Genomic DNA, 11,499 nt, shown 5'->3' with positions numbered 1-11,499 from the left:
CTATTTTTTGTGTGGGGGTTTGTGAAGTTTTTTGCGTCAGATTTCTTCGATGGGGTATTCTAAGAATCAGGAACATGTTTTTATGCATGGTGGCATTGCCATTTTATACTGAAATTCCCCAAGTTTGAATGTTTCACGTATGATTAGTTGAACTTCGTTTAATTCTAGCCAAGGTTCTTTATTGATTAAACTCTAACTTAAATTCAGACTTAAATGAATTCCCGAACAAGTTTAAATCATCGTATGATTTAAGCACCTAGTCATTGAAAGCTGAACGTGTAACATATCTGGCCTTTGTACTTCAGGGGCAAACAAGGATGAGCTGAACATGGGGATCACTAGGGCTACAAATGACACAATTGCACTGAAAGTATTCCATTTAGTAGTTTAGCATGCCTGATCACTAGGGCTACAAATGAGTTGAGTTTGACTGGCAATTTGGTTTGAGTCCATCTCAAGCTAAAATTGACAAGATTTTTTTTCATATTTGAACGTAGTTTTTAATTAATAAGACACACAACGACGTCAAAACAAAACATTACTAGATATTATTCCAATCAAAACCTGGAAGACATGGTACTTATTTAGATTTTAGAGGGGCAATCCACATACCATTAATGTCTAAAATTGCTCACCTAATTAACCTTCCAGATTTTGTTGCACATAGAAAAAGAAAAATATACGCTAAGATAAAAAATTATCCTATTTATTTTAAGATATTGCAAAATCATTAGATATAATTATATTATTTTAAGCTAACGTTCTGAAATTGAGCGAGCTTGTGGTCGCTCAAGATCAGCTCGTTTTTAAACTCGGCTCAATTTATTTTGGGTCGATCTCAAATCAAGCTAAAAGAAAAGTTCATCTCGAGCCACTCGCGAGTCTCGAGTTTTCTTGTAGCCCTATTGATCACTCATGTAGTGCCCAGAATAGCTGGAACCTCTTCAGGTCCAGCAAAGCGTTCCCTACCCTAGATCCGGTCTACCAAACATTGCCCTAGTTACTACCAAAGCCAACCTAAACCTCTGCTACCTAACAGAAAATGTTTTCCTCAATTGTCATCGAGAATGAAAGCAACCTAAAAGTTCCAAGCAAGGTTAAAATATTCCTTTGACGTTCCTGCATGGAATAATACTTCTAAAATCCATCTTAGTGAATTGTCATATAGGCTAGAGTGGTCAATGCCCCATCTGCACTAAAGGACCTAAACATGTTGCCCGTTTGTTGTTTCAATGTCCAGCAACACAAGAATTGTGGAGATATTTGGGCCTTGCAACGATGATAGAGGAAGCCTCTACTGTTGACCCATCTAGCTCTGCAGTCCTAGATCACGTACTACGACACCAAAGCAATGTGATGCCAGGCTTTCAGGATATTGGTCTAAACAAAACTATTTCTGTTGTGTGCTGGTACTTGATGTGGATCTGCCGACGTCGAACTCATGATGAGAATGTACCATCGATGTTCAGGTGTATGATGTCAATCGTTGCGATCACAACACGAATTCGGTAGAGGTGGTGAAGAAACTTAATTCTGCAGTGGCTAAATGGAACAAACCAAATCCTCTGTAGGTAATACATAATGCGGATGGTTACTTTTATGCCGAAAATAATGCCAGCTATGTAGGTGCAGCTCTGCGAGATCACAAAGGAATTTTTATTGTTGCATCTACCCTTGTTCTTCCGAACGTTTCACAATCAGCAGCCACCGAGGTGATTGCTATGCGAGAGGGTCTCTCCCTTGTTGTTCATGTGGGTTGCAACAATATAGTGGCATAGTCTCACTCTATGAAAACTATTAAAGGATGCGCGGGTATGATTAGATGGTGGAATGAATCATCAGCAACTTTTGCTGATTGTGTGGATTTGGCAACTTTGGTTGGCAGGGTATCTTTTAAACATTGTTTGAGGGAAGCTAATGAAGTAGCCCATGAATTAGCTAGGGTTTCCTTTTCTGATAATAATTCTTGTAATTGGATTCCTAGTTTTATTCTACCTAAACTCCTAAACGATGTAAGTATTGTTGCCAATTATTAAATCACACAGCAGGGCCCTACTGCTTCCCTAAAAAAAGAAAATTAAAGGGACTTGCCCGCTGTAAATGGCCTAGAGTGGGTCCACTTCTGCTTGACCTGGCAACCGTTACCCAATACTAGCCAGAGGCTCTCATGTTGCGATCCGGTAGCGAACCCCACTTTCTGTCTATCGCGCGGAAAATGTAGCACAAGCGGCATGGATCAACGGACAGTCATTTAGTCAGTCATCATTACGTGACGATGATAGTCCACCGAACAATGCAACACATTTCATCGAGATGCAGGTAACAGTATAATTGCTGCAAGTTGTAAGTGAATGTGCAAGTCTGAGATGTTTAAGCATACTCAGTAAGAGTTAATATGATTATATCGCTTCTAGGAATGAACCTTGGAAATGGACCGACACCACCCTGAACATGTTCTAAGGAGGAGGTATTTTTTTACTAAACATGGTACCGCACTACAGCAAAAGACAACCCCCCCCCCCCCCCACAGGACAACAACGGGTAGGTCATGGAGCATAACCAAAAAAGAGCATCATCCACAATCATTTCAATAAGATCGTAAAGAAGGGGACTCCACGTGGCATGAACTTCAATTGGGCGATGATTCCATCTCCACATTGTGACCTTTTGAGCCTCAGTGCTGCCTTTACGGAGGATGGGGTTAAAGCCCCGGTGGACAATACCGCTAGAGACAAGGCTCCCGGGCCGGATGGTTTTATGGGTGTTTTCTTTAAAACTTGTTAGAACACAATAAAGGTGGACATCATGGCGGTCATCCACCAATTCTCAAACTTGCGCACCAACAATCTTCATTGGCTCAACTACATGAACACCGCCCTCATCCCAAAGAAAGAAGGGGCCGAAGAAATCACTGACTTCCGGCCAATAAGTCTCATTCGTGCCATTGCGAAGCTTGTCTCCAAGATGATGGACGATAGACTAGCCCTATTCATGAATGTTCTTATCTCTAATGCTCAAAGTGCCTTCATAAAAAAGGAGCATCCATGAAAATTTTATTTATGTTAGGAACTTGGCCAGAAAATTGCACAGGTCCAAAATGCCAACCCTTCTCTTCAAGCTTGACATCAAGAAAGCCTTCGACTCGGTTAGATGGGACTACATGATGGACTTTCTCCAACACTTGGGCTTCCCAAGTAACTTTAGAAATTGGATTTTGGCTCTCCTCACCACCTCCTCCTCAGGAGTGCTCCTCAACGACAACCACGTAGATCCGATCAAGCATGGTAGAGGGCTTCGGCGAGGAGATCCCTTTGTCTCCGCTCCTTTTTCTGTTGGCCATTGACCCTCTACATCACATCCTTTGTAAGGCCACCGAGCAAGGACATCTTCACAAAGCTCCGCAGAAGGGCTCCCACGGCGCGTACATCTCTATATGCCGATGATGCCGCCATTTTCATGGTTCCCAACAAAATATGATATCAACTATCTCGCTTCCATCTTGCAAAACTTTGGAGATGTCACCGGGATTTTGAAAAATTGTGCAAAAAGTAAGTGGTGCCAATTAGATGCGCAAACATTGATCTTGAGCCCATTCTTCAAGCTTTCCCGGCCTCTTGCACAAGCTTCTCAATGAAGTACCTTGGCCTCCCGCTCACGGTGAAAAGACTAAAAAGAATTCATTTCAACCGCTTGAAGATAAAGTGGCCGCCAAACTCTTGCCGTGGGTTGGGAAGCATGTGACCATGGCTCGCCGCTCCACCCTTGTGAAGGCCATTCTCACTAGCATCGGATCTACTACATCACCGTGCTCAACTTCCCGGTTGAGGTGCTCATAAAAATTGATAGTATAAGAAGAGCTTTTCTTTGCGTGTCAAGCGATAAAGTCACCGGGTGGAGATGCAGAGTAAATTGGGATTTGGTTTGTAAGCCAAAAGATTATGGAGGCCTTGGGATCCTCAACCTCAAGAAATTTGCGTCCGCTCTTAGAATGTGATGGAATGAGTGGAAAGATGAAACAAAACATTGGGTGCGCCATGGAAATCCTTGCACCACACAAGACAAAGAGGTCTTCACCGTGGCTACAATTGTCACCATTGGGGGCGGAAAGAAGGTGCTTTTTTGGGAGGCTCCATGGTTGGATGGAAGATGTCCTAAAGATATCGCCCCCTCATATTCAAATTCTCCAAACACAAGAAATGCTTCGTCAACAAGGCGTTGGAAGATAACTTTTGGGTCACGCAAATCAACATGCAAGATGGCTTTACTCTTGAGCACATAATGCAATTCGCCAACCTTTGGGAGCTTCTCCAATCGGTCCAAATGGATGTGAACGACACATACTCTATCACTTGGAAGCTTACCAACAATGGTTGCTACTCGTCTAAGTCGGCCTACACCATGCAATTTTTGGGCCACACTAAATCTCACTTTCCTTCCTTAGTATGGAGATCTTGGGCGCCTCCCAAATGCAAGATCTTCGCTTGGTTGAACATTCAAAATAGAGTTAGGATGGCTGATAGATGTCCAAATTGCGGAAGGTGCAAACTATGTAACCAAGTCCAAGAAACTGCTTCACACTTGCTCTTTCAATGCCGGTTCACCATTCCTATGTGGTCAAGCATGACCAATTGGCTTGGGCTTCATGGCGTCGATCCTAGCTCTTGGCATACTAGACGTTCCGTCAAAGATTGGTGGCTTGATGAGATCCACAAGCGTTGTCATGGAAGGAAGGCCTTGGCCTCGCTAGCGATGTTAATTTCTTGGGAAATTTGGAATAAACGAAATATGCATGTGTATCGAAACAATGCTTTCACCGCTAACATGCTTGTTTCTAGAATCAAAGAGCACTTTGTGGAGTCCGGGGGTTTGAGCGATGTAATGCCGCGAGAGTAGACTTCTGTTGTTTTTTGACCTTTCGGTCAATTTGGGTTTATAAGACTCTAAACTTCCTTCTCTATTAATGAAAATAGCAAATCTGTTGTCTCGTTTTAGAAAAAAAAAAGCCCTTCGTACAAAGCGGAAGGAAGGCACTGAGACTGAGAGTTCCCATCAAAATAACAGTACAAGTTTAAACTGGGAGTGAAAAGCCAACTGGGAGTGAGAAGCCGAACGACAGTACACATGCATCTCCGGAATAATTTAGCCACAAGAAATCAGTACGAGAAAATAGGGATACTGGGATAGGAAGGTACAAATATTTCGGTCAATGAATGAAAATCCATTGGTAAATTAACTAGTTAGGACTTTCTGTCAGAGTAAACAGTTGATGCCTATGAGCGGCTATGAAACACGGCTATAATCCAGCAATAAGGCACGACGAAGCCCAGGTAGATGATACCAAAACTACTCAAGAAACAATTTCACAAACTGCAGATTGTGATCCAAAGTTTTACCTTCTAAGAAAGAACATATTTATTTATCAAAAATTCAAACTTTAGACAGCACAAAATGATGTTCCTTTTTTTCTTTCTTTCTTTCAAGAATGCATCCAGGAAGGTGCATCAACAATTTGTAGAAGAAGAACCAAGCGGCAAGAGGGGTGCCAGCTCCCCACCTAAAGCCTACTCTTCCGTCAGCCACCACTCCGACATTGGCTTGGGCCACTCACGTAAGCACGCTTGCCCGTCTCCATGACTCTGCTTCCACTCTTATCAAAATAGCCAGGACACTGCTTCGAAGGGGTAGCCCCGTTGAAGACAATGGCATTGCGATATCGCCACAAGCGCCAGAAGACAAGGATCAAAGCCTTCCAAAGGTCCCTTCGATCCCATTGGTTCGACCCTAGGGTCATCAGGATCGGAACCTGCTGGACCCTAAATTTTTACGGGCCAAACCTATAACCTGATGGTACCAAAATCTAGGTGCGGGACGGAGGTCCAATGGGCCGACCCGGACCAGTTACATCTATAGCTGTTTCAGCCGTCCACAAGGAATCAGCTCAGTGTTGGGATCGGCCGCTAGTCTGGCTTATGCCGATGCCGGAGCACATCATCCCATACTTCTCTCGCCAACACGCAGCCGAGAAGCAAGTGCTGGAGAGTTTCGTCCTCCTGATCACAGAAAGGAAACGTTGTGTATGGATATGGACGTGACAGTTTTTCTCTAAAACTTGATCACAGAAAGGACACTGCTGTATATGGATATGGACGTGCCATTTTTTCTCTAAAACTTATAAGCATGTCAATTGGGTCGATAAAGGGAAAATCAAGGCTAATCAAATAATGTGAAATAACAACATTGCATCTAGTACATAATTTACAAAAGGAGACCATGTTCGTTGCTCCAAAGAACATAATTTACAAAAGGAGAAGGTTGGAATTTGTACAAATTCTGAAGGACTATAGATGTATGTATCTGAACAGGTAATTAACATTGCATGGTGATCTGTATGGAGTAATGAACAATTAATATTGCTAGACAAAGGAGTAGATCGGGAAGAAGTTCCCACAAACGAAAAAAATAACTAGACATTCAAGCCAACCAAAGAAGAACATGTGAATTAGTCTGCGTTTCATGGAGAACTATGGGGGTAGCTGAATTTGCTTCCAGGATGTGATCGTTGCTGCTGAGGCTACCCTCCAAGAACCTTCCTAATATTCTGCCTCTGTTCCGACGACAGCTTCTTTGGGAAGTCGACATCGAACTTGATTCTCAAATTGCCTCTCCTCCCATTTTCCTTTATAATAGGCATACCCTCCTTGGCGATTGCAAGCTCATACCCTGGTGTCACCACGTCTGTCAGCTTGATCACCAGGTCACGCCCGTCGAGGGTCTTCAGATTGACTGTGGTTCCTGCCAATGCATCCACCAGGTCGATCTTCTGGTAGAACAGGATGTCGTTGCCTTCTCTTGTGTACTGATCATGGGGCTTTTCGTCGATGACGAAGACAAGATCAGCAGGAAGCTGGTTCGGTTGCTCATTGCCCTTGTCTGGGAATGTGATCTTGGTCCCTTTCTTCCACCCGGGCTTTATATCAATTGTCAGGATCTCCGATTCAGTCGTCACTTGCCTGTTAAAAGTTCAGCAGGTAAGAAAAGGACAACTTAGGAGGATATGAAATGGGAATGTGTCAATCATCATGTTCTTCACATCCCCGTCTGATGTCTAGTACTAGTATGGGTCAGTTTGGAAAGTAGGATATGAATTCATGGAAATCTTGCAGGAATTTCACAGGTATCAGTGAAGTTACCCATTAGGCTTCATGACATTCCTGGATATCTTCATCTTGCGTGTTGAACCGGAGTATAGCTCTAGGAGCGTGCAGGGAAGCTTCGTCTCCACAGGCGGCGGCTTCCGAGGCTGGCTAGAGCTGGCACTGACAGGATCATTGTATGATCTGAATTTGCTGTCGCTGCCACCACCAAACCCACCAAAGGTGCCAGCGCCTTCTGTCTGGAACCTCATCGACTTGGCACGCCCCATCCCCTCAAAAGGCTTGCTGCTGCCAAAGAACTCGGCGAACACATCCTCGGCATTCCGAGGATTGAAACGGTGGCTGCTGGGACCATTCATCGACGACGATGAGCCACCAGCGTCCGCGGAGGCCTTCAGCCCCTCTTCCCCGTATTGATCATATATCACCCTCTTCTGCGGATCACTGAGAACCTGAAATGCAGTGGACATTGGTCATAAAATTCACCAATTTGAGCAGTGTATATGATTCTTGCGATCATATTAGCAGGCCTAATATATATTTTTGCGTGCTAAAATCAAGATTGACATGACCCGTGACAGACACAATGCCCATGAAAGTGACATGATTGCAACACTTCCTGAATCGAAATCGAAACAGATGGTATCAGCGCTGTTCAATCACAACTGTCCTACTTTGCAAGCAGCATTTTGAAGAAGGATAAAACTGGTAGTAAGTAATTCGGGTTTGATTAAGATACTACCTCGTAGGCTTCGGAGATCTTCTTGAACTTGGCCTCGGCCTCGGCCTTGTTTTCACCGGGGTTCTTGTCGGGGTGCCACTTCATGGCCAACCTCCGGTACGACTTCTTGAGGTCTTCCTCCGTGGCGCTCCGGTTCACCTTGAGCACGTTGTAGTAATCCAGCCCCATCTTGCCCAACGCTCATACCAAGAACAGCAAACCAATCTCTTCCCTCCCGTCCACCGGAGCTGCCCCCTCTATGCCAATCCCCCCAAAGAACTCCAACCCAAAAAAAAAAGATTCCCCGCTCTGCCGACAAATGCGTCGAATTGAGGCTGTCTCAGACCAAGAACGGAGATTCTGAAATCACACCAGGAGCAGCAATGGCAGGCGATCCAGCATAGCCGCGTCGCAAGACACCACCTTCCTTTCTGCCGTATACTTTTTTCTCCACTCCGGCCGAATTAGCCAAGAAACCGGCTGTGATTTGTGGCGCAATGGATCGAATTGGAAGGGGTCAATGGTATTTTGCCGGGATAGGGAAGAGACAAAGGGAAGGAGATCTTGGAAGGAGGTGGAAGGGGCGACGACGGTGACAGGGGGAGAGAGAGACAGCGGAGCCGCGATGCGATGCGGCATTATTGGCCGTGATCCTCCGCCCATATCATTCTTCCCTTTCCTTTGCTTTGGTTGCAGAAAATAGCTACGCGCCATCGGGGCGGCGTATCACGTGGGGCCGACATGCGGGCCCGACTGATCCACCTGGTGCCGGTTTTTCTCTTTGGGTGTTTCTGATCTGGAAGTCTCTGTTTTGGCTGATTGTCATGGATGGCATTCTTAAAACGAGAGTCGGTTGAAGCCAGGATATGTATATTCAGCTACGCAAAGTCCCGCTGCTAAAAATGAATGCAAGTTAAACACATGGCTTTCATGAGACATAATGAGTTGGATTTTAGTGAACACATTTTTTCAATTTTTTCGATATACTCTATTGTAGGGTGAGCCGACCGCTAAAATACTGACCAAATTCAAACTTTCTTTAAAATACTAGTATAATATGTTAGGCAGTCCGTTCAGCAGATTCGACACTTGTGTTATTTGTAAATGGTTGGAGCTTCAGGCGGCCACCTGTGGTGGAGATTGAGAGGTTTGTGTGGATTGAGGCTTCTTATGTTCAGTCGAAGAGGGAGGAGTTCTATAGTCCAGTCAAAGTGGCGCATGTACGAAAAATATCTATTTGATTGGGGAAAAACCTGCATCCAAACGGTAATGTGCACCCATGAAAAGAAAAGGCAACCAGAAGGTCACCCATAGGAACACAAAAAATCACAAGGCAACCTATGACCACAGATGGAAAACACAATAGTAAAGAGAAACGAAAAAACAAAGGCCCTTTTTGACCAATGACCAAGACACATGTACCGATCAGTCGATCACGATAGACGAGGGGAGCAAAAATCGCCAAGGAACGGTACAAAAAAGCCAGGGATGTCGCTGATTGTTATGTTTTTTTGTGTAGTGTATTAAATAATACACAATATTGAATTTCTTAAACATAAGCATGACTTCAATAGCAAGAAAATCCAAAGAAGAACCTTAAAGAGGACATATGTATAAATGTCAATCTCGGCGTTTAATGGTGGCACACGTTGCATATATGTATATAGAAATGTCACTGATCCAAGAGGAGAGAGATGGAGATAGAGAACAACCCTAGACTTTGAACAACCACTACTTCTACATGTTCCTCCTTTATCAAGGTTAGTCATAGTGGGAAGTAACATAGGAGAGTAGCATGTACATGTTACTAACCTACCTTACTACCCCTACTGGGTAGTATCATTGGTGTGATAACATATAAAATCATATTTATTACTTTGTAGAATTATTTTTGCCTGGTAAATATGATGTGATGGTAAAATAGCTAATTACCACAATTCTCTCTTTCCTCAATTAATGATATGTTATGTCATCAAAATGCCTACTTGGCATTGCATGTGGGTGCATGTTACCACGTTAGTTACTCCCACCATAAAACTAGTCATAGTGGGAGTAAAATATACATGTTACTACTCTATCTTACTACCTCCATAATGGGTACCTCCCTTCGCTAGGGACTATAAATCCTATGAGCTTTTTGAAATTGTTAGACATTATAAGGCCACTCTCATTTATTGTCCTCTATCCCCCAATGCATGTTCTATGCATGTTCTCCTTTTATCTCTCTTCCCTCATACATGTGAACCTATTGGTGCACGTAGTAATTAATAAGGAGGGTTAAGATTTTTCTTGGTCCTAGCGAATTTGCCCTCGTGTCTTATAATCCCTAACGAAGGTATCATAGATGTAGTAATATAGAATATCATATTTATAGGCCATTTACAATGGTCATTTCCTTTATGCCGTTTCTTATATGCCATGTCGTCCAAAAAATAATGATGGTACTGCCATCCCACCATATGTTTTTTAAAGGTTGAACGACAATAAATCACTTCCAGGATCTTTTTTTTCAAAGGCCTATGATGATTGTGTGCCTATTTTGTGGGTGATCTTTGTAGCTATTTTCCTGCAAACTTGATGTAACTGGCTTTATTAGTTTAAAGCTAGGCGTAATGCCTTATGTTTAACTTCTAGGATCCTCTGTGACCATATCCGAGGCTACGGGGAGTTTGATAAGAAAAGGGTTGGGGCATAGGGGAAAGTGCATGGAGCCCCATGTGTGGTTTTGGTAATTGATGACAATTCATATGGACTAATGTTTGCATTGAGTTATATTTGTAGGAGTTGTCCATAGGCAATGCTTGAACCATATGTTGGCTTCAATCTTGCAATAAGAATAAATTGATGAAGAATATCAAGTGTCAAGTATGTCTTGAAGATGAAGATGAAGTGAGCCCTCAAAGTTAACTTCAAGACATCAAAATGATGAAGACCAAAGAAATGAAGTGCAAGTTCAAGATGACCCAACTCGAAGATATCGTATGCTTGAAGCTTACCATCCATATGATGATCATGGATATGTGAAGATGCGCCAAAGAAGAAGCTCTCCCATGAAGGAGATATGCCCTGGAGGCAATAATAAAAGTAGTTATTATTTATATCTCTATGTTTATGATAAATGTTTATATATCATGCTAGAATTGTATTAACCGAAACATTAGTACATGTGTGATATGTAGACAAACAAGAAGTCCCTAGTATGCCTCTTAAACTAGCTTGTTGATTAATGAATGATTAGTTTCATAATCATGAACATTGGATGTTATTAATAACAAGGTTATATCATTATATGAATGATGTAATGGACACACCCAATTAAGCGTAGCATAAGATCTCGTCATTAAGTTGTTTGCTATAAGCTTTCGATACATAGTTACCTAGTCCTTATGACCATGAGATCATGTAAATCACTTATACCGGAAAGGTACTTTGATTACACCAAACACCACTGCGTAAATGGGTGGCTATAAAGGTGGGATTAAGTATCCGGAAAGTATGAGTTGAGGCATATGGATCAATAGTGGGATTTGTCCATCCCGATGACGGATAGATATACTCGGGCCCTCTCGGTGGAATGTCGTCTAATGTCTTGCAAGCATATGAATGAGTTCATAAGAGACCACA

At 43.0% G+C, this 11,499-nt stretch overlaps 1 protein-coding gene across 1 annotated transcript; it reads right to left on the bottom strand.

Moving 5' to 3' along the window:
* Window positions 1–6,254: 6,254 nt before the first annotated feature.
* Window positions 6,255–8,499, bottom strand: LOC124682956 (dnaJ homolog subfamily B member 4). The gene is made up of 3 exons (XM_047217554.1): window positions 7,897–8,499; window positions 7,191–7,606; window positions 6,255–7,010 (listed from the first exon to the last, which is right to left on the bottom strand). Exons 1-3 carry the CDS (start codon window positions 8,062–8,064, stop codon window positions 6,572–6,574), a joined length of 1,023 nt encoding a protein of 340 aa, XP_047073510.1. The 5' UTR covers window positions 8,065–8,499; the 3' UTR covers window positions 6,255–6,571.
* Window positions 8,500–11,499: the final 3,000 nt, after the last annotated feature.

Source organism: Lolium rigidum, chromosome 1 (assembly GCF_022539505.1).
Source record: "Lolium rigidum isolate FL_2022 chromosome 1, APGP_CSIRO_Lrig_0.1, whole genome shotgun sequence".
In the NCBI taxonomy this organism is placed as follows: Eukaryota; Viridiplantae; Streptophyta; class Magnoliopsida; order Poales; family Poaceae; genus Lolium; species Lolium rigidum.
The sequence above is the reverse complement of the archived record's forward strand: the minus strand, read 5'-3'. Positions and strand labels throughout refer to the sequence as shown.

Bases quoted from the DNA above. Each gene is read 5' to 3' on its own strand.
- LOC124682956 (XM_047217554.1), bottom strand. From the start codon at position 8,064: ATGGGGCTGGATTACTACAACGTGCTCAAGGTGAACCGGAGCGCCACG. The intron at 7,607-7,896 runs GTAGTATCTTAA...ACTGCATTTCAG, and splicing joins AGATCTCCGAAGCCTACGAG to GTTCTCAGTGATCCGCAGAA. The intron at 7,011-7,190 runs GTAACTTCACTG...AACTTTTAACAG, and splicing joins AATGTCATGAAGCCTAATGG to GCAAGTGACGACTGAATCGG.